At 43.8% G+C, this 25,675-nt stretch overlaps 1 protein-coding gene across 5 annotated transcripts in view; it reads right to left on the reverse strand.

Moving 5' to 3' along the window:
- Positions 1-25,675, reverse strand: part of Kcnip1 (potassium voltage-gated channel interacting protein 1) — a 358,975-nt gene that overhangs the window by 34,364 nt on the left and 298,936 nt on the right. The window contains exon 1 of one of the 5 annotated variants that reach the window (XM_021175756.2): positions 16,906-17,125. The exons of the other annotated variants lie outside the window; for them this stretch is intronic. Coding sequence (XP_021031415.2) covers positions 16,906-17,053 — 148 coding nt within the window. The 5' untranslated portion in view covers positions 17,054-17,125. Of the gene's footprint in view, positions 1-16,905; positions 17,126-25,675 lie in introns of those variants that run through there. 5 annotated transcript variants of the gene reach the window in all.

Below are 25,675 nucleotides of genomic sequence, written 5' to 3' on the forward strand. Positions count from 1 at the left end.
TGGCATGTGTTTAAAAAGAAAAGGAGGTCCAGAGGAGAGTAAAGAAGCCTTGCCTTGTCTTGTCTTGGACCTAGGAGCCATGTTTGAAGTTCTAGCAGCAGCAAATAGCAAAACAAGCCCAGAGTCGGTTTACATGTGCTTTGAGAAGACCATAGAGAACCATGAATTACAGTATTAATTGCTCTGTGAGGTCTGGTGTCAGTCATAGGAGAACTGCTATCTACACTGCCCTTCCTCATTGGCTAGAACTTTGTAGAGATGGCTTTTCCAGGCTAGCTCTCTGCCTGAGGCCTTTGCTTGCTCTCTTTGCTGGGTTATTGCAGCCAAGGGCCCTGATGAATCACACAGGTCTGAGGCCCTCCACTAGGTCCCAGTTCTCTGAAAGTGAGGGCAAGGGAAAGAACATCCATTTCCTCTTCTCAGTTAATAAAAGCTACAATCTGAGGTATTTGAGGTTTCAGCTAGGATAGCAAAGGGCTTGAGAATCTCTGTTTCAGCCTTGGCTGGAGACCTGACTCCGTGGCACTGAATATTATAAGGCTGAAAGAAAATCTCTCAGGACTGAAATTTTTTTCTAGCTAATCAGTAACTTCCTCCTTTACTCTCATTTTAGGTGCCACATGACCCTGTGTGGAGAAATAGGTCTCCATAGTTGTAATCGAAAGGTAAAGATTAAACACGAAGAAAAGATGTGATTTTTATTGAAGCAAACTAGAAGAAAATACAATGCAAGGAAACCAGGTATCGAGACTCTGGCCGCTATTTGCAAATGTCATGAAACAAGAAACACATGTCTCCCTCCTCGTCTATCATATCATATCACATCATCACATATCATATTACATACCACATACCATATTACATGTCACATAACACATATCACATATATCATATCACATCATATCATATCACATATCGCATCACATCATATCACAGCATACCACATATCATATTGCATATCACATAACACAAATCATATAACACATCATATCACATCACATCATATTGTATACTGCATCACGAGTCTGCATTGCTCTATTCCTTCTTGCTAAGATATATTGGCATGTTGTGTGAGTGGTTATCACTGAGGGTTAGGATTACACATGACTGTTTCCTTCCTTCTTGCTTAGGTGTGTTTTCTAAATTTTCTGCCTATGACTTTGCTCTTCCAATATGAAGAAATCCATAAGAGCCTTTGCTTAGGAACTTCAAAGGCAAATGTGGAGAAGCCCCAAGAAACCCTGGAGGGGCAAAGCCTCAGGCTTGGGGTACATCACTGCCATGCAGGCTGGGAAGCCAGGCAGTTAAGGGCAGAGCCTCTGGCTTAGATATCCTCTCTGATGCCACCTCAGTCACCTGTGTCATTTCTCAGCTTGTGCTCCAACATCTTGGAGAGGGTATGGCTGATATACACATTGCCAAACTCTTACGATATTGTAATGAAATACTAAGAGAAGATGCCATGGGCATAGGGTGTTGGTTAGTAAGCGTTACTCAGCTGCTAATGCTTCTCTGCGTTGAGAATGCAGCCTGGCTGGGAACAGTGGACCAGGCAGGGGAACTGACTCAGAGGAGGACTTCCTGAGACAATGGGGACTGCCGTTGGAGTGCTGATCGGGAAGCTGCTCATCACTATAGCAACAAAGATTTCAGTAGTGTGTGTCATGTGTTACCTCTTGTCACCATCCTGAAACCCTGTGAACTACATGCTACCACTCATTAGAAAGGAAGATCCCACGACTTAGGGATACAGGGTGATCTGCCCAAGGCCACGTAACACTCAGTAGATCTGGATTCAAATCCAAGCCAGCTTGATGTCGAAGTCCACATTGTTAACTGCTGTAATCACTGAGCAAGTTGCACAACCATATATAATGATTTAAATCCAAACATTTTCACTAGATGCAACCTGGCTTGTGGTAGTCACTGCCCCCCTCAAAGCCTCAGTTTTCTCATGAAGACTGTATATGATGTAGTTCACGGCTCATAGTCCTCAGAAGGATGCAACATGCAAAGATAGGACAACCTGAGCAACATCAACGTCTGTTCACCATGCAGATGTCCCTGGTGCCCTGGCTGGTCCCTGAGAGGTCATGCTTACAGTACCTGGGTTGGGTTTTTTTTTTTTTTTTTAGGCAGTGACTCCAAGCCACGCTGCTGAAAAAGCAATTTTTTTTTTTTTGCTCTGGCTGTGTGGATAGATTTTTAATATTTAATTAGAGAGACCTTCTGCTTGGAGAGAGGGCAGGACTTGTTATTAAATCCTGCTGCTTGGTCTTTCTCACTTGCCCGTGGGATCATTCATTCATTTCCAGTCACACAATTTAATATTGCAACAGCTAATGGGGAGATGTTGATAATTTGTAAAAACTGGTTGGTCCTGAGGCTGTGGAAGAAGCCCCTCGCCTGGGCCTGCTGTGTGAGCCGAAGCAGATTCTCTGGAGACCAGGGCTCCCGAGAGCTCCATGTTCACTCTAATTGCACTCACAGGGTGCTTTCTGAGTGTCAAGTGCCATGTCAGGAGCTGTGAGGATTAGAAAGATGGTCATGGTACAGCTGCAACCCCGAGGTTGGGATTCCTGCATGCATTAGAACAATAGGCTCTGCCAGGAGATGTACAGGCTCAAAAAGTCTCCTTTGTCATTTCCTAAGCACAGCACTGGGAATTAGCCCTCTTAAGATTTGGCTCCAAGGAACTGGCATCTCTCCCTAAGACTTACTTCTGGAGTGTACCAGCCTCCAGGCTGTAGATTGGATTTTGGCGATAGATAGGCTCCCTGTGTGAACATGTCGAAAGGTCTTTTGGAGACAACGAAGAGCAGATAACTGTGGAGCATCTAGTGAGCGCCCATCTCATTGATAGGCATCGGAGAGGCAAAACAGACATGGTCTTGTTCCCAGAGACTAAGACTTGGTACATGAGGGAGAGTGTGAAGAGTTACAACATTGGAAAATACTGCAAGAGTGTGTGTTGGCACTGTGGATGGAGTAGCTGGGATCAGGGAAGTGTAGGCATGTAGGGGATGCTTCCCCTAGGGAGTAATGATGGGGAGGAAATTCAAAGAAATGGAACTTAGTAAATGGGAAGGGGTGTGTGTGTGTGTGTGCATGCTAGTGCATTATAACAGGGCAGGAGGATTCTGTGTGTGAATGGAGAATAAGAGACTTTCAGAAACCTCTGCAGATGCATGGGAGCAGAAGGAAATAAGATGCATTCAAGAGGGTATATCTGATCCTGTCTTCACTCTAAAGTCTTCTATGGCTCCCATTGCCTGAGGGGACAGGCTATGCTTTTGAACGCAACATCCAAGCTCCTTTATGACCTGCTTGGCTTCCTCTCTCCTATCCATGTCACCTTTCTCATCTTCCCCCTTCCCCTCTGTGCTTATTGCTTCTTCAGTCTGACTCCCTGACTGACATTTGCACACTCTGACTCTCTGACTGACACATGCACACTCTGACTCCCTGACTGACACTTGCACACTCTGACCCTATGACTGACACTTGCACACTCTGACTCCCTGACTGACACTTGCACATTCTGACTCCCTGACTGACACTTGCACACTTGCACACTCTGACTCCCTGACTGATACTTGCACACTCTGACCCTATGATTGACACTTGCACACTCTGACTCCCTGACTGACACTTGCACACACTTGTACATGCTCCTGCCTCCCTCTGGTGCCTTCTTCACTGGGTTGTTTCCAGGTCTCCGGGTCTATCCCATTGTATCCCTCCTCTCCATTGCTCCACCCACAGAGTCCACAGTTGAATGGTGTTTTCTCTAGTCTTGAAACACTGTAGTATGTGCCCAGACCTATATTGGAAGCACTTCAAATGTTCTTCATGGTTCTGAGTGTGAAGGGGAAGGGAAATAAATCTCAAAGTAACTTCTCAGTGGAAGGCTCTGTGTCAAAAGCATTTCATACCTTAAATTCACCAAGCTTACGAGGATTATTTTGTAATTCCCACTTCCTCTGTCATGAAAGCTTGGTTATTAGCTGTCAGGCTTATACACCCTTGTTTCCATCAGCCTAGGGATAAAATGTGGGGCTCATTTGGATGCTAGAGAATGATGGGACTATCACCTCAGTTGCTTCCCTGTGATGATGGGGTGAACTTTGAAGATTAGAGAGAGCTTGGAGTTTCCCCAATTGAGACCTGATCTAGTTCTGCTTTGCCATTTAAAATATACCTGTTTGTAATGTCTTCATATAAGTGTTATCGTTAGCACTAGCCAACTTGATGCACCCAGGAAGAGAGAACACCAATTTAAAAAACAAAATACCTCCATCAGATTGGCTTTTGGCATGTTTGTAAGGCATTTTTCTTATAATTGGTAATTGATGCAAGAGGACATTAGCCCACTGTGGGCGGCTCCATCTCTGAGCAGGTTGTCCTGGGCTGTGTAAGAAAGGTAGCTGAGCAAGCCAGTAAGCAGTGTTCTTCCATGGTCTCTGCTTTAGTGCCTGCACTGAACACTTGCCTTGGCTTCACTCAGTGCTGGTCTGTAACTTGTAAGCAAAATAAACCCCTTCACAGCATCAAAGAAACAAACTTGCACGATAGGATACCGAAGACAAACCATCTGTGGTTCATTGGGAAACGTGTCTCAGGCTCATTAAAAACACATGAATTTTTATAGGATGGCCATATCCTTCAAGATTGCCAGCCAAAATGCACTCGCTATTATTAATTTATTCTTAATAGACATCTTTCTTACAGATTAGCACTCTAATTACTCCTGGAAAAAGTGTGCAGCTGTGACGTGAGACTGCTGATTAAAGTGGTCCAGAAACTAAATCGAAGTCTTCGGTTGCGAGCACTTCAGCCTTCTCCCCATCTTCCAACAACAGCATCTGTTATCCTGGAAGGCCAGGCAGATTACCATTTGTCCCTATCTGCCTGAGGAGTCTGAGGTTCAGCAGTGAGTCGGGGTACTTCACAGTAGGCTGCAGCCCTCTACAGTAGGCTGGGGTATTTTATAGCAGGCTGGGGTGCTTTACAGTAGGCTAGGCTATTAGTGGTTCCTGCAAAGGCAGTGTGCAAAAAGCACAGGGATGAAAGATGTGAGGTTGAACATCTTACTATGTGTTTCTTGTAAGCCAGCATCTTCTTGTTTTCCGCTAGGTCAGTAGTTCTCAACCTGTGGGTCACAATCCTATTGGGGTTATATATCAGCTATCAGATATTTACATTATGACTCACAATAGTAGCACAATTACAGTTATGAAGTAGCAATGGAATAATATTATGGTTGGGTTCACCACAGCAAGAGGATGTGTTAATGATGTTGTATTACAGGATGGCAGCATTAGGAAGGTTGAGAACCACTGTCCTAGGTCATTCCTAGACCTTTCTTAATGTGTGTTAATCCTTCCTCCAAATAGAAAGGTGGCTGCCACAGTAATGTAGCTACAGGAGGGGAGCTTAAAGGGTTTTCTATGTATTTACTAACGGAGCATTCATTTACACGTCAGTGGAGGCTCATTTGTGTCAGTGTGTGTGTTCACGGTGATTGGTGATTGAGCCTCTCCTGTTGAGGGGGAGGAATGAAGTGAGCTGGCTGCTGAGCCCAGGGACTGGAATGATTTTAATCTTACCTCTGTCACATACTTCCTGTGTGGCTTCACTACTCTGGTGGCCTTGCCTTAATGCGAAGGACACTTATTTCTCAGGGCCTTTCGGGGGATACTAAGTCTGTAAGAAACCAGGTACTTGTTTCCACAATGTGCAGAGGGTCGGGGGTAGGTTGTGGTGCGTTTCCTGTCCCTTTGGTCTACCTATGTGTAAGTAAAGGTAGGATTCTAAACCATGTAGACATCTGTGGTCATGCTGCCTAGGAGCCAGTCTGCCTCCATCAACAAGATACAACGTGTATGTCTGCTGTCCTGTTCCCAAGAATGTCAACAATACACAGAACATGGGCCAGCAGGAGTGACTGAGAGGACAGGAGACTGGGATGGGAAACCTGGGGTCGGGCTCCAACCTGCAGTTCTGGCATAGTGACTTCCATTTTCTTGGTCCTCATTACCTTCTGTTACAAACCCCAGAAGGACACTGGATTTCTGTGTTACCACCACTGGTTGGCTCTCTTTATTTTCAGTTTATTAATCAGTTATGAACCCTGTCTTGAGTACGGTCTCTAAAGTCGTTTGAACCTATGCTATTTTCATTTTATATGAATTTTCTCTCTAGATAGCGAGTTTCATTAAACATATTCATTTTGTGGAAGTCAACGTTATTTTAATCAGTCCTAATCTACTTCTCTTAATCACCTAATTTCAACATCAAACATTGCTTAACATCCGCACTTGTTTAACAAGCCCATCAAAGCATCCATTCCTATCACATTCAGATGTTAGCAGAAAAGACAGAGGGCCATTTATTGAATGATTGCCTGCAAAGATAAATTAGATTTGTGCTTACTAGTCTCCCTCCACTGCCCCAATAATCCCGTGCAGTAATGTGGTCCCCCATTTTGCCATTCAATATGCCAGCTCTCAGCTGGAGTGATGCAGAGCGTCACCAGAGTCGTTATTCACCCTTGTGTCTGAAGGAGATTAGACTTCCGGTGATTCTATAATGGTGGTGTGGCTTATGCAATGTGATGATGATTGATCTAACACTGGGATGTGCTTCTCTTTCTGCCCTCCCCTTTACCCATCAGTAAGATGAAGTCATTCTGTCTGGAGCTGCTGAGCATTGAGTCCCTGCTTCACCAGGGCCTGGAGGGTGTTCACACTGACCCCCTTGCTTTATCTGAAATATTTTGGGAGAGGCTTGCAGACACGGGAGGCCTCTGGGGATCCCACCCAGCAGCTGGCTGGGTGCTGTTGGGGCAGAGGGATCTCGTAGGATAAAGCATGAGAACGGTTGTGGCTTGGTGGCAACCTGGATGAACAGCATGCTGTATATTTAATGCCAGGCATGTTTATTTGCCTCTGGCCAATGAGCGAGCTGCATGCTTGGGGCTCTTCACTTAGGTGGTTCTTGGGGAAAATTGAGGGCATGTATATCAAGCAATTTTTGAATTATGGCTCTATTAGCATCTGTGAATGTCTCCCTGGGGAAGCCAGAAAAGCTCTATTAGTTGAGCAGTTTAAAGCAGGATTGGAGGAAGCAGTGGGGGAATATCCCATAGGGAGCAATAATTATAAACAGCAGTTCCATGTAAACAGGTCTTAATGTGTTTTCTATATTGAATTCCTGAGAGCGAGGTCTTGTGGCATTCCAGTGCCCCCTCCAGGGCCTTGCCCCTGCACACTAGCACCTGGGGGCCAGTTTGGGGAGATGAAGAAGAGACTGGGGGTGGGAGGACTGGCTTTCCAGGTGCCAGGGCCTGGTTTGCCCACGGGCTGCCCATGGGCCATGTGATAGCAATGGCCACTGGAAGATTGCTTGAAAGTGGTGTAGGCAAGTCATCCTACTCTTTGTGTCCCCGTAAAGGATTGTAGATGGCTTTAGGACTGAGTCAGGGTCTTATTCCATGTATTTCAGTTAAAAGTTCCAAACTGCTGAAGGTGGGCCCTACCACTCCATTTACAGAAGAGAGTCACTAGGGAGCAGATGGCAGAACTCTGTCTGAATCTATTTTATTCTAAAAATTTCATTCTAGGGTTATTTCTGTAAGATCAGATAATTTCTATACTTTCCAAGGTCTTGTGTGGACAAGCATTCTATGAACCATACCTTGTCTACACAAGAAGCTCAAAGGTCTCATTTTGGATTTTCAGAACCTCTTTAACTTATTTAGACTATAAACCCCTGGGAACAGAAGTCTTCCTCATTAGTTTTGTGTTTTGTGGCTGCTTCTAACTCCTATATTATGGAGGTTAAAGACCTGGGCCCAATGCATGAACACTAGAATGTCATACGCCTTCTTATATTAATGAAGGAAAATTCTGGGATCATGAGACTTCAGGGCTGGGCACACCTCACATTTTGTCTGTTGGTTTTCAAACTTGCATAAAAGTCGACATTCTTCAATGGGAGAAGATCACGCATGGGAGCTCAGTTTGTGGGACAGACAGATGGTTGGGTTAAAGTGGAATGTTGGGAAGATGAAGCTTTCCTTCCCTAAATCTTACAAACTGGTCTTACAAAGGGGTATCTTAGGATCAGCCTGGATGCCACTGATGTAACTCACACTGCTCATTGGCAGCTGTAAAGTGATCCCTAAGTGCCTGTGGGTTGGTAACCAAGGAGGAAAGCCAAAGTCTGGTAGATGTGAGCAAGAGGTATATGTGTGGTATGGGTATTGGAGTCTTTATTGGTGAATTTGGAAGCATTGTTGTGGGCTACAAATGCATCCACAGGTATAAAAAATATTGGTGAGAAATCTCCACTCAGTCTAACCACTCTTCATTCATTCATTCATTCATTCCATCATTCACTCATTCATTTAGCACGTCCAGACCACCTGCTCTGTGTTGGGTTGCACACACGATGCTTCTTCAGGGCCAGCTGCTCCCCCTGTCTGCAGGATAAAGTAGGCTTGCAGGTTTTCTTCAAGTTGGGACATAGCCGTGGAGCAGAACAGAGAGTGACATGAAACAATGCAAAGGCCCCACAGCAAGGTTCTCCTACAGCTCAGCCGAATTGTGCTCAGGGTTTCTAACTCTCATTTTTGCCTTGAGGTGACTAGATTTTTGTTAAGGCAATCTTTGTACTTGAGAAAGGCTGAGCTCTGCAACCCAACCTGAGTCCCAGTTTCCTTCCTCCTTCATTGCGTGGCCCTAAGTCAGTGGCTCCAACTCTTTGTATTTTGTGAGTGAGATGGGGGAAGAGATGGTGTTCGCTTTTCAAAGGTCAAATAGAGTAACAGTTCTCTGGGGTGTGTGTGTGTGTGTGTGTGTGTGTAAAACTCAAGAGCAGGAAAAGGGGACACAGGATGGGCAATTTTTGATGCTGACACTGACAGACTAAAAGTAGAAGCCAAGGAGAGGATAAATGGAGGCCAGCTCCAGGGTCCATCATAGTAGGGAGTCCTGAGAGTCAGGGTAGAGGCTTGGGATGTTGGGGCTAGAGTCTGAGAAGACAGATGGAGAGAGGTGAGGTGGGGGTCGAGAGGAACAGCCCATGGATAGCCTAACTCTCTCCTTTGTGTGTTCCCTTGAGGGAAGTAAAGTGACAGTGTGACTCACTTGTTGTCAAGGATAGCAGATTGATGGAGAACAGTGCTGAACACACGAAACAAATGAAAGGCTCCAGTTTACTGAGAACGGAGCTCCCATCCGTTGTGCACATCTGATTTAGCTACAGTGCTGGTTTGTCTGGGAACTGTATCCTGGATACAACTCAAGTGTGGGGCAGGCTACTATGACTCTGGTTTGCCATGAGGAGTTCCTGGAAAATGAAGGCTAAGTGAACTCCTAATAGGAAATGATTACAGAGAGTTACTTATACATTAAGTAAGCCAGAGAGCGCCGTGCTTACCTGAGGATTGGGAGTCTCTTTTGTTAACCTCTCTCTGTCCCTCTTGACATTACCCATCTCTTCTATCCCTGCCATGTTTTCTGCTCTCTCTCTCTCTCTCTCTCTCTCTCTCTCTCTCTCTCTCTCTCTCTCTCTCTCTGTCTGTCTCCCCCTGCACTGGAGATGTTGTGAACATACTTGGTAGCTCTCATTTTCTTCCTTGACTATATTTATATTGGTTCCTCTTAGTGTAAGTATCAGGTGCCAATCCCATGTCAGTAGCAATCTGCCCCATGATTCCTAGCATTTGAATTCAAGTATCCTAATATCATGTTGTCCTGAGGATCATGATAGGATAGACATACAGGCTTGGCATTCTGGAGCTGGAGAGACAGAAGGAAGCAGGAACACAGAGGGTTTAGTAGACATCTCACTTTGTATGGTAAGGGGTTCCTGAAAAGATTCATTATGAATTCATTGTGCAATTAGATATAAGTAGGGAAAACTTAGAGCAGATGAACTGAACAAATTGTTTCTATTTCTTTGAACAAAGTCACTCTGGTTCAATGCAGTTCCTTCCTCTTGCATATATCTTTCTACTTTTCCCCATCAGCATTTACGATCTTTGACAGCAAATTAAAATCCACAACACTCTATCTTGTTTGCCTATCCTGGTACTACCTATCCTGGTTCTCAATATTCCAGTGCTATTTGCCTCAGTTTTAGGAGATTCTCAGATGCAGAGTAACTATGGGACAAACAGAGACACAGCACTTGGTCAGATTGGGTGTTTTCAAGTCAAATGGAAGATCGAAGGCTTAGGCATGGGTAGCTCTCAGTGTCCTCTGTAGATGGGAAGGGCTGGGATGACTTCTGAACACAGGACATTCTGCTGGTGAAGGAGAATGGGAGGTACCTCCTGCTCATACAAGTAGAGACATTGGCACCACCTAATAGGATCCAGGTTTGGCCTCAAGCTGAATGAGATGCAGGAAGAGCTTCCTATTAGCCTTGAAATAGGGTGCATCAAAATGCTGACAATGTGAAATGACAACATAATGAATACACTTGGTAGACAGGATGGGGAAAGAAGAAGGGAGGGATGGTGTCCTTGTCTTCTCATATCCTGGAGAAGCTGCTTAAAGCAAGCAGACAAGCAACCAGGGCTAAACATGTTTACAATATGGCTACCCTAAAAATGGGCAAAGGGAAGAAGGGACCAGAGAGAGGTTTGAGGTTGCAGAGGAGAAATACATCAGTGTTACTTTGCTCATTAAGAGTTTCTTTTTAAAGATCTATTTTTATTATTTAAAAATGACCTGTATATGCATGTGTCTGTGTGTGGGGTATATGCATGTGTGAGTGTATATGCCAGCAGAGTCCAGAAGAGGGTGTTGGATCCCCGGAAGCTGTAGTTATAGGCAGCTGTGAACTGCCTGGTGTGTGTGCTGAGAACCAGACACAGGTCCTTTGCAAGAACACTATATACTTTAAACCACTGCACCATCTCTCCCGTCCAGGGAAAGGGATATGTTTTTGCTATGAGGAGTTCGGCTCGGCACACACTGGATATGCTGTCTTATTTCTGGCCGTCAGTCTGTAGTCCCTCACATTGGTGCTGACAGGAGATCAGGCCCCCTCCTCCTCATCTTTCCATTAATGCTGAGAAAGTGTAACCTGAGTCCTTATGTTCCTAGCATTCTGGATCAATAGGTCTATCCATTTCTGAGCTTTTACGTGTGTGTATTTTGTTTCATATTTTATTATAGCAAATGAAGAAATGCTTTGAAAGGCTAATGCATTATTTTCCTAAGGCTGTCACAACAAATTACTACAAGATGATAGCTAAACTAGCAAACATTTATGGTCAGTGCAAGAGGCCAGAAATTCAACATCTTATGTTGAAATGAAGGAATTGCCAAGGCCATAGCTTTGAGGGTCTCCATAGGAATTAGTTCTTTGCCTCCTCCAGCTTTGGGCACAGGGGACTGCCAGCACCCTTTGACTTATTGACACATCACTCCAAGCCCCGTTTCTGTCTTTATCCTGTCTGTATCTCAACTCTACCTGCCTTTCAGGACATTTGTACTGGCATCTGGGACCCACCCAAGTAATCCGGGATAATCTCATCTCAGGCCCTTTAACTGTGTCACATCTGTAAAGAACCTTTTTCTTTTAATGTAACTGATACACATTCCAGAGGCTCACAGAGCTCTCTTTAGGCTACCAGTATTCATCTTTCTACAAACCTGGCTGTATCAAGTCATGAAGATTTTACCAAGAGAAGTAGCCTTGATGCTCACTGGATGGATTGGTAATACTCTGGATGTTCCAGGCACAATTTAAGCATAAGGATTTAGACAGAAGAAACAAAGTCCCGAAATAAGCCTTGAATTACTTAATACTCCATGGTCATTCTGTATGAAGAAGGGAACTCAAGTCTCAATGTTTTTTAGACCTATAAATTTGGTTCATCAGCAGTATGTCATTTTTGTTCATATCGTAGAACTGTTCTGACAAGTCTAACACTGTGTGGACAGTCTATGAAGTATTAGACAAATGATACACCTATAAATAATGGTTGAATTCAGGCACATATGATGGATGGCAGGCTTCTTAAGAACCTCATTCAGTCTTTTCACTATCAAGTGCGTTTAGCAAGTCTCCAGAGTAACAGAGAAACAGTCCATGTTTCTGCTATACAGAATGCATAGAAAATTGATTCAAGGGCCCCAAAGAGCCTGTATCCTCATCATTTCACTAAGGATTTTAATTATTGTTGCTGCTATTATTTTTGGTTGAAGCTCTTCTATAGCTTGTGTTACTCATAATTCCATGGATGAGTTACAGGGATAAAATAGAACCATCCTCTGTTTAGACAGATGTAGGATATGACTGCAGGGGAGCCCTGCTTGAGAGACACAGATGTCTTGCTGTCTTACGCAGTAAGGTGACCTGGAATAGCAAATGTCTTCTGAAATTGCTGTGTAGAACTCACAGACGTGGCTACACACGACTCTCCAGGAAAACAGTGAAAACAGTGATCTTAGCTGGTGGAGATGAAGTTATTGGTAAGGCTGGCCCACCACGCAGAATGTGAGAAGCAAGACAGCTAATGAACTGATAAAGCCTTCTGATCTTCTAGAATCTGCTCAGCTGCCCTCACCCTACCCCAAGAAGCTCTTGACATTTTCCATTAGATGAAAGTGATAATGAGTTCAGTTGGTTGGCAGGCACTGCAGTGAAAGCCGAGTATGTATGCTGACACAGCATACAGGAACAAGGTATTTCTAGGATGTTTTGTTTTGTTTTGAGACAGGATTTCTCTGTATAGCCCTGGCTGTCCTGGAACTCACTTTGTAGACCAGGCTGGCCTCGAACTCAAGAAATGCACCTGCCTCTGCCTCCCGAGTGCTGGGATTAAAGGCGTGTGCCACCACACCCGGCTATTTCTAGGATTCTTATTTGGGAAACTTCTATACTAACTGCTCTACCAATTTTTCCCTGTCAAATCCATGGGAGAGAATTATATTACCCAAGGACATAGCCATAGCAATGCCTGTTTTTTCCTAATGAACACTACATTCTGTTTATTGGAATGCTTCCAGGTCAAAGAAGTGTGAAGCACAGAGGAAGCACAGCTATAGGTAGGAAGGTTGGCCCTGCCTCAGGTGTCTTTCATTGAATTCTGTATGCAGCTATAGGGGCACGACTGCTGCTGTTATGAATTGAATTACACACACCCAATTGTTATAAATTGAATTGCACCTTCCCAAAAGGCTTATTGAAGTTCTAACCCCAGCCCTTATTTGGAAATAAAGTCTTTGCAGATGTAATGAAGTTAAGATGAGATTAGAGAGGGCCCATGACACAATGTGACTGCTGTCCTCATAAAAAGAGAAAATCACTGTGTGGAGACAGATGCACAGAGAGAGAAGAGCCTAGGTGGAAGCTGAAGTTGGGGTCAGGCTCCCAGAAGCCAAAGGCTTCCTGGAGTACCATAAGGTAGAAAAGGCCAGGAAGGACCCTCCCCAAGATTCCCCAAACTCTAGAGTTTGCTAACACTTCAATTTTGGATATCTGGACTCCAGAACCATGAAAAAGTACTCCTCTGTTATTTTAAAATGCCTAATTTATAGTAATCTGGTATAAATCACCCTAGAAAATTAATAGAACAATTGATTATATATATGTATATATATATATATATATGTATACACATACATACATACATACATGCATACATACTTTTTAAAAATTTACAAATGAGAAAAATGAAAGAGAGAAGACAGTTCTTACTGAAACTCACAAATAATGCAGGTGGCACCCAGAACGGGATCTCAGCTCTTCTGGACCTTGTACCTGACATCTCTGTACCCCTCTAATGTTGCCCCTATGAGACTATATTAAGAACGAGACTAAGATCCTAAGAGAGACTGCTGATGCGTTTCATAAAGGTGTTCTACTCTCCTTAGAGTGATTATGTCCCATGGATTCCAGAGCCCTTTCCTGGAGGTGTATTTTCTCCTCAGTATTCATTCCAGTGGGTTAATGGAGCTTGTGATGTCATATGCACTCTGAAAACGACATCACACAGCTTACTGTGACATAGGTCTCTAGACTATGAGCTCATCTGTGCTATAGGCATAGTGACGGAAGACCAACCTCATCTGGACCAGCTTACTCGCTGATGGTACATCATAAAGCAGAACGTGGACCTCGGGAGGCAGGCACTTCTTCCATGCAATTGTGTCTGTGGAACTTTATTTAACTTTCCCCAATCTGTCTTCTGTATACAAAAGGAATAATGACTCCTGCTTTCCAGATTTATTTATTTATTTTCCCTGGAGTGCTACTCCGCAGGTTTCACTCTTTCTCGGGTATAAAAGCACTTAACTTCCTTGATGCATTGTAGGTGCTGAATATGTGCTCACCTCCTCCTTTTCCTTCATGCGGGGCTCCTAGCAATAGCACTAAATGTATGTCCCTACTTTTTAACTTTACCTCCTCCCCATTTCTTAAACATTAGTTGAATGACTGGAATCCTTTCTGGCAGCAAAGCGGAAAGGTACAATCTTTAGAAGCACCGGTGGGGGCGGGGAGTTGGATGCTTTCGGATGCCAGGAGGAAGAACGGGACGTTCCGATGTCCTCTGTAGCCTCATGAGCAAATGGGCAGCATCTGGGCTCGCTCACAGTGTCAGTGGCTACTCTGAAGCTCTGAACAGGGCTGATACATGTTCTACTGGAATATGTTGAATGGCAGAGACATTATGTGTGTGTTATGGATGGGTCAGCTGAGCTTGGATCTCAGATGGAATACACTTAAGAGACCAGATCTCTGTGCATGTCGAACTATTCTTACAGACTTATAGATTTCAGGTGTTTTTTTAAAGGAATATATATATATATATATATATATTCCTTTATATATATATTTATATATATTCCTTTATATATATTTATATATATTCCTATATATATATATATATATATATATATATATACTTTCTAAATGTGCTTCAGCCTTCAACATCTAGGAAAATTAGGGTTATAAAACCATTGATTCACTACACTTTTGCTAAAGCTAAAATAGCTCCTAAATACAGGCCTAACACAGACAGCCCAGCTAGCTGGGCTGGCTGAAGCAGAAGCGAGGGACTTGAAGATCAGTTCTACCCAACCCACAGAACTCAGCTAAAAGAATTAGATCTAAAATTCCTTGTAGGAAAGATTAAAACACACCAGACTGAAAAAATCAAGGCACAGATTGTGTTTGTGTTGTTAGTTCGTTTGTGTGAGACAGAGTCTTACTCTGCAGCCCTGGAAGGTTTAGAACTCATAACATAGAGCAGATAGTCTCAAACCCACAGAGATCCATCTGCACCCGACTCTGGAATGCTGGGGTCAAAGGCACATGTCACCACATCCAGCTGAAGAAGGAGAAGGAGATTCTTAAAGACCAGCCTAACCAGGATGCACTTGAGCTAGACTCTCGACTCTCTTTCAGGCACCCAGTCAACCAAGCACTGGTATAGTCCACTCTTGATTCACCTCAGCTTTGACTGGTATTTTAGCTAGTTATTGACATACAAACCACATTTCATTATTATGTAGAATTTAGCCATACAATGCCTGTTGGAGGGGAACTTCTGCCCACAGTATGCAGTTATGAGAGACTACATACTGAATACCTTTACATATATTTTGTGTATGCATTGATATAATTGTAAAAGGCTGGCATTGTTTAATACTCATCAAATTTCAAGTCTTCCCAGGGGCTTAATTTTATGGGACAATAGCCAAATAGAGAAATTATATTAGGAACAGCATATCACAAGAAGGAAGAAAAAATAATAAGAGTTCCTTTAAGTTTGAGAAACTTGCTACTAACTTTCTTCCATGTGGCTTTTAATTCTTTTATTTTCAAAATGACCTAATTCAATTGTTTAAGACATCATGAGACTATATGGTATGTGCATGTAGTGTATGATAATCAAATCTGGTAGTTAAGAATTCCATCATCTTCAACATGAAAACATTTTGATTAGAGCATAATAATTACACATGTTAAGGAATATGGCCTGATGCATATATTATGCACTAGAGAGCAAAGACACACACACACGCGTGCGCACGCACAGGCACACGCACGCACACACATACATACACACACACACACACATGCACAGGCACACGAACGCACACACACACACACACACACACACACGCACAGGCACACACACACACACAGAGGCATCAGGCAATCAGCATTTTCACTTCCTTGCCATTACTCAAAGGTCACATCTAAGTACCAAGTTCTTGTGTTCTACAGAGCAATGCAGGAGAGCGCAGTTTGAAAAAAGAACCTATTATATATTTTATGTATAACCAGAAGAGAGGAACTCAAGTGCTCCAAACCAGTACTAATTTCGCAATCATAAGCAATGCTGGTGACTCAGATTTATAGCTACATTCTCATTAAGAACTGGAAGTTAAAGTCACAGCTGATGAAGTGGTTTTACAAAGGTCTTTATGAGGGTTGAGGGTTAGGGAAAGGAGCCAGTGTTTCTTAAATGCTTTCTAATTGTTAGGCACCGTGATTAGCATTTTTTCCTCCCCATAATCTTTTCAGCTGCTGCAAGTTAATCAACATCATAATGACTTTTAAAAGTCTTTGGCTTCTACCAAAATATGCATATTTATCAGACACCTTCAGGGGAAGGAGTATGCACTTTGCTCCTCACATTCAGCAAACAAAAACCAACCCGGGACCCAAACGCGCGCCGCTGGCATGTTCAGCACCACGGACAGCACCAGGAGGGCGAGGAGGAAGGTTTGGGCAGGCGGTGCCACCTAATCTTCCAGGACCCCTGTGCTATTTTCCCGTACTCCCCCCGCCCCTTTCTCTAAACTACTTTCACAACAATCTAAGCCGGAAAAGACGTTCGTACAAAACGGGGACGCTCTGAGGCTCGCTTACCGTCCGACAAGTCAATCAGCCCGAGGTAGTGCAATAGTTTCAGAGAGGAGCACAGGACCACTACTATTCCCAAGGTCTGGAGCCCTTCGGACTCCCCCTGTGTCAACATCTCCGTTCTCGAGTAGGCAAGCAGGACGCGGGCAGGCATTTAAAGCTAGAAAATCGCGCTTCTTTGCCGCTGTTCCAAACGCAGGGTTATTTCCACCAGCCTAGCTTCCTCTCACTTTCTCCCTCCCTCCTGTGTAGTCCTCCCTCCACCTCTCTCCTCCTACCTTGCAGTTGCTACTTGTTTCATGGTAATCTTTGCTTTTATTTCCCCGTTTCCTAAGGTAATTTCTCCAAAGGTTTAACCAGCCCCTAAACATCTGCTAGCCGAGAGAAATAATAATTGGCAACACCTCCCAGCACATTCTCTGAAGGATTCAGGGGATTGTGTGCCAGTGTATACCGTTTTAAAGACAAAACGCATTGATTGCTTGAGATACCAAACCCAGAGATGAAAGTTGTTTCCCCCTCCCCTTAACATTTTTTTTTTTACTCTCCTAGTGGAAAAATCAGACAAGCTGGTACCCAGGAATACAGATGATTCTAGTGTTGACATCATGAAGTGGCCCTGGAAATGATTGTCAAGAAAGTTATCAGCAACTGGGCACACCCACAGTTACAGCTGTCTTCTGGCAGCCCCCTAATAGTGTCAGGAGTTAAGTTGGTGGCCAGGCTGAGGATGTGATCTTAGGGCTGCAGTGAAAGAGCCAACACAGAAATAATATGGGAAAGCAAGAGAGAGAGAGAGAGAGAGAGAGAGAGAGAGAGAGAGAGAGAGAGAGAGAGAGAGAGAGTTATGTAGTCTTTGCTCACTTAACTATAGCAAAAAAAAAAAAGGCTGAAAAATCTTCCATGCTTTTCACTGAGGTGATGGTTAATCAATAAGGCATCAGGAAAAAGAATACTATGTAGCCACTAAAACAATAGTGAACATCTCCATATCTTTAGGTGCTGGCTCTAAAAATATATGATTACATGGAAAAACAATTTGTTTTCATATCACCATCTTAACATTGAAGAAGAGATAGGCATCTCCTAGCATACACAGGAAATATTTCTACACGGATATAATGATCACTGACAAATCTGGGTGCCTCGGAGGTGAACTAAGGGACTGGATCAGAGCGTGACCCCATTGTTGAGGCTTTCCTCACATATCTGTAGAACAGATTTAAATAATAGTAATAACTAAATGTGAACAAATCGTCCCTTCCTTTTCTTATTTTAAAAGGGGGAATAGTCTACATATCTCAGTTTTATGTATCCTTATTCAATCTCACTCATGTCTGGACAATGGTATCCCAGAGAATTATTTAATTTTCTGTTGCGCTAACAGAACAAGTGGAGCACTTTATAAATGAGAAGCTTGCTCAGCTCCCACTTCCAGTTACATGCATCTCGTTGGCTCTGGTGAGGGTACCAGAGCAGACAGTGTTGCAATCGAAAGCATGTGTGTGTGTGTGGAAACTAGAAAGTTCACATGGCAAGACCTGAGGCGAGAGACTGGATAGCCAGGGTCGCTCTTAATATAATAAGTTGTTTCAGAAACCTTTATGACCAGAGTCCCCTCATTCTCTTCAGACAGCATTAATCCATTCAAGAACTGAAGCTCCTGTGGCCCAATTGCTGCCTCCTAGACCCCAACTCTTAAAGGTTCCACTGCTGGGGGCCAAGCCTTCAGTGTTGAATCTCTAGGAGCCACACCATATCTCCTGGAGTCAGCCTGTACCATCTTATAAAGCTATCAGTTTTCAAAATTAAAAAGATAGCGTGGCAGAAACATTTATACTCCAGAAGTACGTAAGCAGCTGTTGTACATGAGCATTCTCTTATCTCCCCCTGCTCCTGGTAGTTTACTAGACACCATGATGACCTTCCAGATTCCATTTATCCAGATGGAAACCTGACCAACTTGCCTGTGCAGGGCCTTTTTGATTAAGCATCTTTTCTACCCTCTGCGGGATAGCATCTGCGACTCTACCAGGGTGACAATATTTGTGGGAGACCCTCAAGTTTCTGGGAAGTCCGCCCTTTGTTCTGACTTCTTTAGTTTGAGCCTTGTCTGCACCTGTCCCTTCCCCTCTCTTCAGTGCTTCCTCTTTAGTAACCCTTGGCTCTCTAAGATTGTGCTGTTCTGGATAGCCCTACCTCTGCCTTCTTCACTGTTGCAAACCTCTGTATGTATGCTTACTACTTCAGATGCCTTGGGCAGTTAGATCCATCTTAGCTCCTTTCCTGGGCATCTGCCCTGCCCCCACTTCCACTCATTTCCTTATTTGACACCACACACATTTCCACTTCCTGCTACCACCAGGTAATCTTGAGTGTCTGTAAGATGCAGAAAGCCAGGTTTAATTGCTTGCCAAGTCCTCTGGGAATGAACGGTGCAAAGGACACATGGTGGCTCCACTTTCTGCTGCCGTGTAAAGGCTAAAAACATCCAAGAATTAGGCAGAATTTCCCTCTGATTGTCTCATAACCTTACATTTTAGGAACATCATAAATATCAAGCTACTACTTCCAAGAAACTGCAGGATGCACGCAGCACTCTTTCCCTCATTTCCAGGAAGATCAGAGGGAAACCCCTGGAGAGAGCCCGGCTCACTTGAGTCCAAGATGGCAGCATCCCGACATCCAGCTGATAAGAACTGTGTCTGTGGTTTGGCATTTGTGAGAGTCTCATGATCCAGGGACTCTAAGAACGCCCGCTCACATCACAGCCTCTGTACAGAGCTTCCTACTCACAGTCCCCCTTTAAAATTCCATCTTTCACTTGATGAGAAAATTTTGCTCTCACTGAACCATTTGTGGAATTCATTTTGCAAACTGCCTTTTCTTGTTTCCAGTGGATTATAAGGTAAACCCTACCTTTACACTGGCAATCTAAGCATGCATGGAACTTGATTTTTTTTTTATTAATTTGTCCCAAATTACTATTTTTGGTCAAGAATTTTCACCTTGCTGATCTTCAATCTAATCAACACCAACAGGTATTTGTCATAAGAAACAAAAGCTTGATCCTGGTGACTATCGATTGCTGGCACTGAATTTCTGACTTTTGTTCTGACTCTGACTCATAAAAGGCTAGGTTCTGACATAGTTGTCACACTCTCACAGGTGGGTGGGTCCTGCCATGTTTTATGGGATCACTCAGGAGTCCTGGAAATCAAGATGGTGAATTTCTGCCAAATCATCTTAGAGTCCCTGGGTTTGATTTTTCACTGTCACCTTGTAGATGGGTGACTTGGGTTAAGTTGCTTTAATCCCTCATCTTCCTTATGGATCAATCCTGTGGCTTGCATAGTCTAGCTGCACACTTTACCACTGAGATATACCCACAATGGTCTTAATGCAACAGCCAAACAAGGGAGTACTACAAAATGCTTAGCAAGTCCCTGCTACAGTGTAACATAGAGGAAGCCAGACTGACTGAATTATGTTTTCTCTACCTTCATGTTGGTCCGTGAGCCTTCTCATCTCTGAAACAGAACTGATAAGTTACAGTTGTGATCTGGGGAACGGAAGGGGTATATTTTAGACTTCCCCTGAAACTTCCTGGGTTGTTGAACTTCCGATCTTCAGCTACAGCTCCTCATTCCAAGCAGATGTTCTCAGCTGAGAATAATTTGTTGTTGCTAAAACTCTGCCTGAGAGTCTGCCCCAAGCAGTCATGAAATCAAATTCTATTTTAGCTTCTTACATCTGCACCCCCAGCTAGCTTGCTGCTCTGTAATCTGAAGCTAATGTGGGGACCCCGTGGTTCAGTGACCCACAGGAGGAAGCCATTCATTTGGCTAATTGAAAACACAAATAATACTCCATCTATATGCTCTTGACTCAACAAGGCTGCTAGCATGTGGCTTCTCTGAGTGGTTCTCCAGCTCTAGGGCCACTGAGACAAACTGTTCAGTTGACCCCCCCACCCTCACTAAGGTACTGTCTAAACTTCATTTGGATAAACTAATTTGGTAGGAGCCTCATTTTCTGGAATGTTCTGTTGCAGTTGGTATAAATATGCCAATAATTGCACCTGGAGTTTTCTGTTCTTTAGAAGGTGCAAAAGAAATGAAAGAATCCCTCAGAGCAGTACCTCGGAGCTCCTGATCCAGCCTGAAAGCAAATTATTTAACTGCAAAATGGTTATGGTTCAGAGAGAAAAATCATTATTATTCCCATCACCAGTCAAAATGAGAAAACTATTTCTGTGTTCTTGAGCCTACCTCTTTGCTTGGTGCCCTTTTGGGGGCACAGGCGGGGCTTGTTTAAATTAGTTTTCTAATGATGATGGTAATTGTGTAATAATATAGTAATGATATCTCCCTTTCTTCCTACCTCCCTGCCTCCCTCCTCCCTTATTTCTTCCCAATCTCTGTTGTTCCCTGTCCTCCAAGTTCTACACAGAGAATAGAACAAGTTTTCCATGGTGAACCGACCAAGAGAAAAGCCTTATATTCACTAGAAAGTTCACAATGTCTAGAAAGCCCCATTATCTTTTTATTTGCAAATTACTGTTTAACTCTTTAAAATGCTTTCTGCTTTTCAATAAGTTCTTGTTAAGAACCTGTTGTACCATGGTTCCTAATTAGCTTTTTAGTTAAGATACCATGCAGTCTGTTGTTCAGCTCAGAAAGCAAGGGCAAGGGCTCCTTGTGCAGGGCTTTCCTGCAGCAGGCGCCATGCTCCACTCTATTCTGGTTTCCTCCTTTGTCTTAATTACTGCAGCAATAAAGGTGGTCTTCATTGGTGTCAACTTAACTGTGCAGTTTTAGACAGAGGCTGAAAGGTGCACTACTTAGCTATCAGTACCCTGTCAGAATCCTGTCTCTGGGAAGAGCTGTCTTGCTTTAGGTGGCTTTCCTTGACTCTGGGCTGGCTTTCCACTCCCATCCTGTCTCCCATTTCCTCCCCTACTCTCCTACAAACTCACTCCTACCTCCATTCCTATTCCAGCCTTTAGTAGCCAATTCTCAACCAGGATCTTATTTGATAATTGGCCCCATGGTGTCCAAGGAGAGGGACAGGTGACAACTGTCGAGAAATGTGGTGGTTTCTGCCCTTGGAGTTTAGGAAAACCCAAAGGGAATCTCATTGAAGGCATTTGGGGAAGTGGATTTGGAAGGACCCTGGGCCTTGTTTTCAGGATCTCATGTCCTTTTGGAGTGAACAGTGAGGAACCAGTTCTCCAAACGTTTAGCTTGCAATGCACCTTCTCCCTTTCCAGTCTCTTGAGCATCTGCCTCTCCATCTTTGGCTCCAGGCCCAGGAGTAAAGCTGTGGGTTCTGGCTTAAAACAGTCCAGAGAGCAGAGCTCTGCTTCCACTAACAGTGAAAGGCTCTAAGTGCAAGCATCAGCGAACACCCAGCGTTTGTGTGGATCTTCAGTGGCCCTTTCACGTGGCTGTTGTCAGCTGAAATAGGACCAGCCAATGATGGTGTTTAGATGGCTCTGGCTAGTTTCCATATTTCTTCCTCTGCTTTCTCCAGAGGGCTCCGGGCTCTGTCAGAATTTCAGCAGACATTCCAAGGCAGTGCACTCATTTGTAACCCAGCATAATGATCTGGCTAAAGCTAATTAACTGAGCTTCTCTCCTCTGCCTCCTCTCTTCTCCATTTCTTTCCTCTCCTTCATTTCTTTCTCCATAGGAAGAAGTCACCTGGGATGCTGCAGCAACCAGGTTCACACAGCAGCCCCACAGTATAACAAAGAACACCCCCAAATGTGTACAGAGGTGAGAGAACATGCCTTCCAGAGAGCACCGGGAAGATGACTGCCTCATAGGTATGTTTTCGAATTCACTAGATGCTGCCAATCACTTTCCAAAGCCATTTCCCTAATGGACACTTTGGTTAGTAACCCAAGGCTTCAAAGGATCATAGAATGGCCCAGACAAGGATGGCCAATGACAGGACACTAATAATATTTTGACAAAGACACATATGCTGTATCTCTCCAGAGAGGACTCAGCAAAGGAAGAGAAATCATATCTCTCAGTTAGAGTCATTTGCCAATTTCTGTTGTTTGCTGGAAACTATGGCTTCTGGAATCTCCTCACTGGACATATTGTCAGCTGAGGGCTGCACAGCTTGATGACATAGGCTCTGAAGTCAGATGGAACTGCCAGCAGACCCCAAGGACAGTAATTTACAATCTCTTGTTTTAGACTAGATATCTAGGTTCCAGTTTCCTCATCTATAGGATGAAGTCCCTGATGAGCCATATCACAGTGTCGTGATGGAGATAAAGTGACAGGTGACTTAAGTATCAGGTTTTGCAGCCAACTTCCTTATAGAACATGGTATGTCTGACAGTAATGATCCTTTCATCTTGAGGGTGTCAAGTTGTCTCCCTAAGATCTAAGACTCCTAGTTCCATTGTGACAATCTGGACCTGAGGAGCAGGGCAGTCCACAGGAACTACTAGCAGTTAGAATTTACCAAACACGTGGAACAACAAGTCTCAGTGGTTGCAGAAGCATCCAGTCATGCAAAAACTAAAACCAATACTGCTATGGTATCCCATCCCCAGGGACCTGCTGTACTGGACAAGCCAGAATGGCCATGAATCAGAACCAACTGCATGCATACCGTGTCTCTACAGTCTACAAACAACTCATTGTCCATTGGATTAGAAGTACCCTCCTCTAGGGTTTTTGCTGTCAGACAACCCAGTGAGACCTGCAATGTGGACCGTCGCAGTGTGGAATTAGCAGAGTCCAGATGAACAATGCCTGCCTTCCTGCATCTCATTTTCAACAGAGTCCCCCGAGTTCTCCTCCATCCCCCTCCCTCCTGGGAAGACATTTGTCTTCAGAGGTTGGCAATGAGGCATTTGCCAGTACACCCGTTCTGACATATTTTACATATGCTCCAAGAAGCAGAGGCTAAATTACACTGGTGAGTTATTAAAAACAGCTCTCAACGCTATTATTATTTATTGCGTTTCCAATCCTCAGCAGCAGCTGATTACACTGCTTAATCTTGTACTTTTTTAAAAAAAAATTTCCCACCCTGAAATGAATTCTCCCCGCAATGAATGAGCAAGGTCAGCCATACCGAGCCCCCTGAGGAAAAGACAACTTAGGTTCTGTGGAGAAGTATCAGTCCACCTCGGTCTCCCAAGAACTGGAGTCCCCCACTTGAAACACGAACACTCTTCTCTACAGTGTCTCCAGAGGGACCTCCTCAAATTCGTGGTCTCATGGCCAGGACCTTCTACCCAGTCTCTATGCCTGCCATCTTTAGCTGCTGCTGACAGTTCTCGATGCAAAGCTCCCTGCCTCCAGCCCAGCCCCTCCTTTCCAGGCTACTTCTTGTCAATTGGTCCCTGTCCTCCAAGTTTCCAACACGGGGTCTGTAGCTGAAGTCTTGAGTCTGCCTGGATATTCTGGGCCAACATCTTTTCCTTTCAGGTTCAACTTAGGGGTTATGGTCTTTGTGAAGCCTCCCCAGTGAGGAGTCGGAGATTTCCTCTTGCTTCCAGGAGGCCCCATGCTTATGGCCGTTGTAGAACATGACACACTGTGTTGTTGGTGAGTCTCTTGTTACATAGTCAGGTGATTGAGAGCAAGGTAGATCAAAGATGTTTTAAGTTCCCAAAATAAAGCCAAGCACAAAATAAGTGTTTCCAGGATGAAGAAGTCCGAAACTGAAGGCAGTATAATGAAGAAAGAAGAGCAAAGCTCTTTGTTTAAAATTAAATTTATTTTAAAAATTTATCTGTGTTTGTGTGTATGAAGGTGTGTGTCTGTGTGTGTTTGTGTATTTGTGTCTGTATATGTGTACATGTGTATAGTGTCTGTGGAGGCCTGAAGAGGTTGCCCAATGCCCTAGAACCAGAATTGCTGGCGTTTTAAAGCTGTCTTATGTGGGTGCTGGGAACCAAACTTTAGAGTGTTTTTAACTGCTGAGCCATCTTTCTGGCCTACGTGCAAAGCTTTTGAATTTGGGATTAATCAATTAACTAATTAATCAACTAATTAATTAATCCATCTATGTAGTCCTGAATATCTTTTATGAACCAGGCTCTGTGTTAAGCATCATAAATACATGGTTGAATGCAAATGGCCTAGTGGGGGAGATATCATGACTCGAGTCATGGAGCAGCTAACATGGTTATCAGCTGTGACAGTTCTGTGAACGAAGCTATGCAGAGCAGTGGCGACATAAACTGTAAGACAAACCTTGGCTGGGAGGAATTGGTGTCAGGAGTTTTATTCCAGATGTCCCCCTTGAAGCGATATTTTGAGTTAAGAGTGGCAGATAAATAAACATTAACTAGATGAGAATTGAGGCAAGAACATTTAACCAAAAGCACATGTAAAGGACCTGAGGAAGATGGGGTTGAAGTTGAGTTTAGGTGTTTAGGAGTGGATAGAGATGGCGGAGCCATGACAACAGTTGGGCAGGCCTCTTCATGCAGGGTCAGATGTTCAGAGCACCATAGACCATACCAAGGATTTCTATTTTTAGGTTGAGAAAATAGGTTTTAACCCCCACTGTGTGTGTGTGTGTGTGTGTGTGTGTGTGTGTGTGAGTGTGTGTGTGTGAGTGTGTGTGTGTGAGTGAGTGAGTGTGTGTGTGAGTGTGTGTGTGTGAGTATGTGTATGTGTGTGTGAGTGTATGTGTGTGAGTGTGTGTGTGCAAGTGTGTGTATGTGAGTCCAAGGATATGGACAGATATCAAAGAATAGAGCCATGTTTGAATCAGCAGAACAAAGCTAGTCTAG

This window comes from Mus caroli, chromosome 11, assembly GCF_900094665.2.
Source record: "Mus caroli chromosome 11, CAROLI_EIJ_v1.1, whole genome shotgun sequence".
NCBI classification, from domain to species: Eukaryota; Metazoa; Chordata; class Mammalia; order Rodentia; family Muridae; genus Mus; species Mus caroli.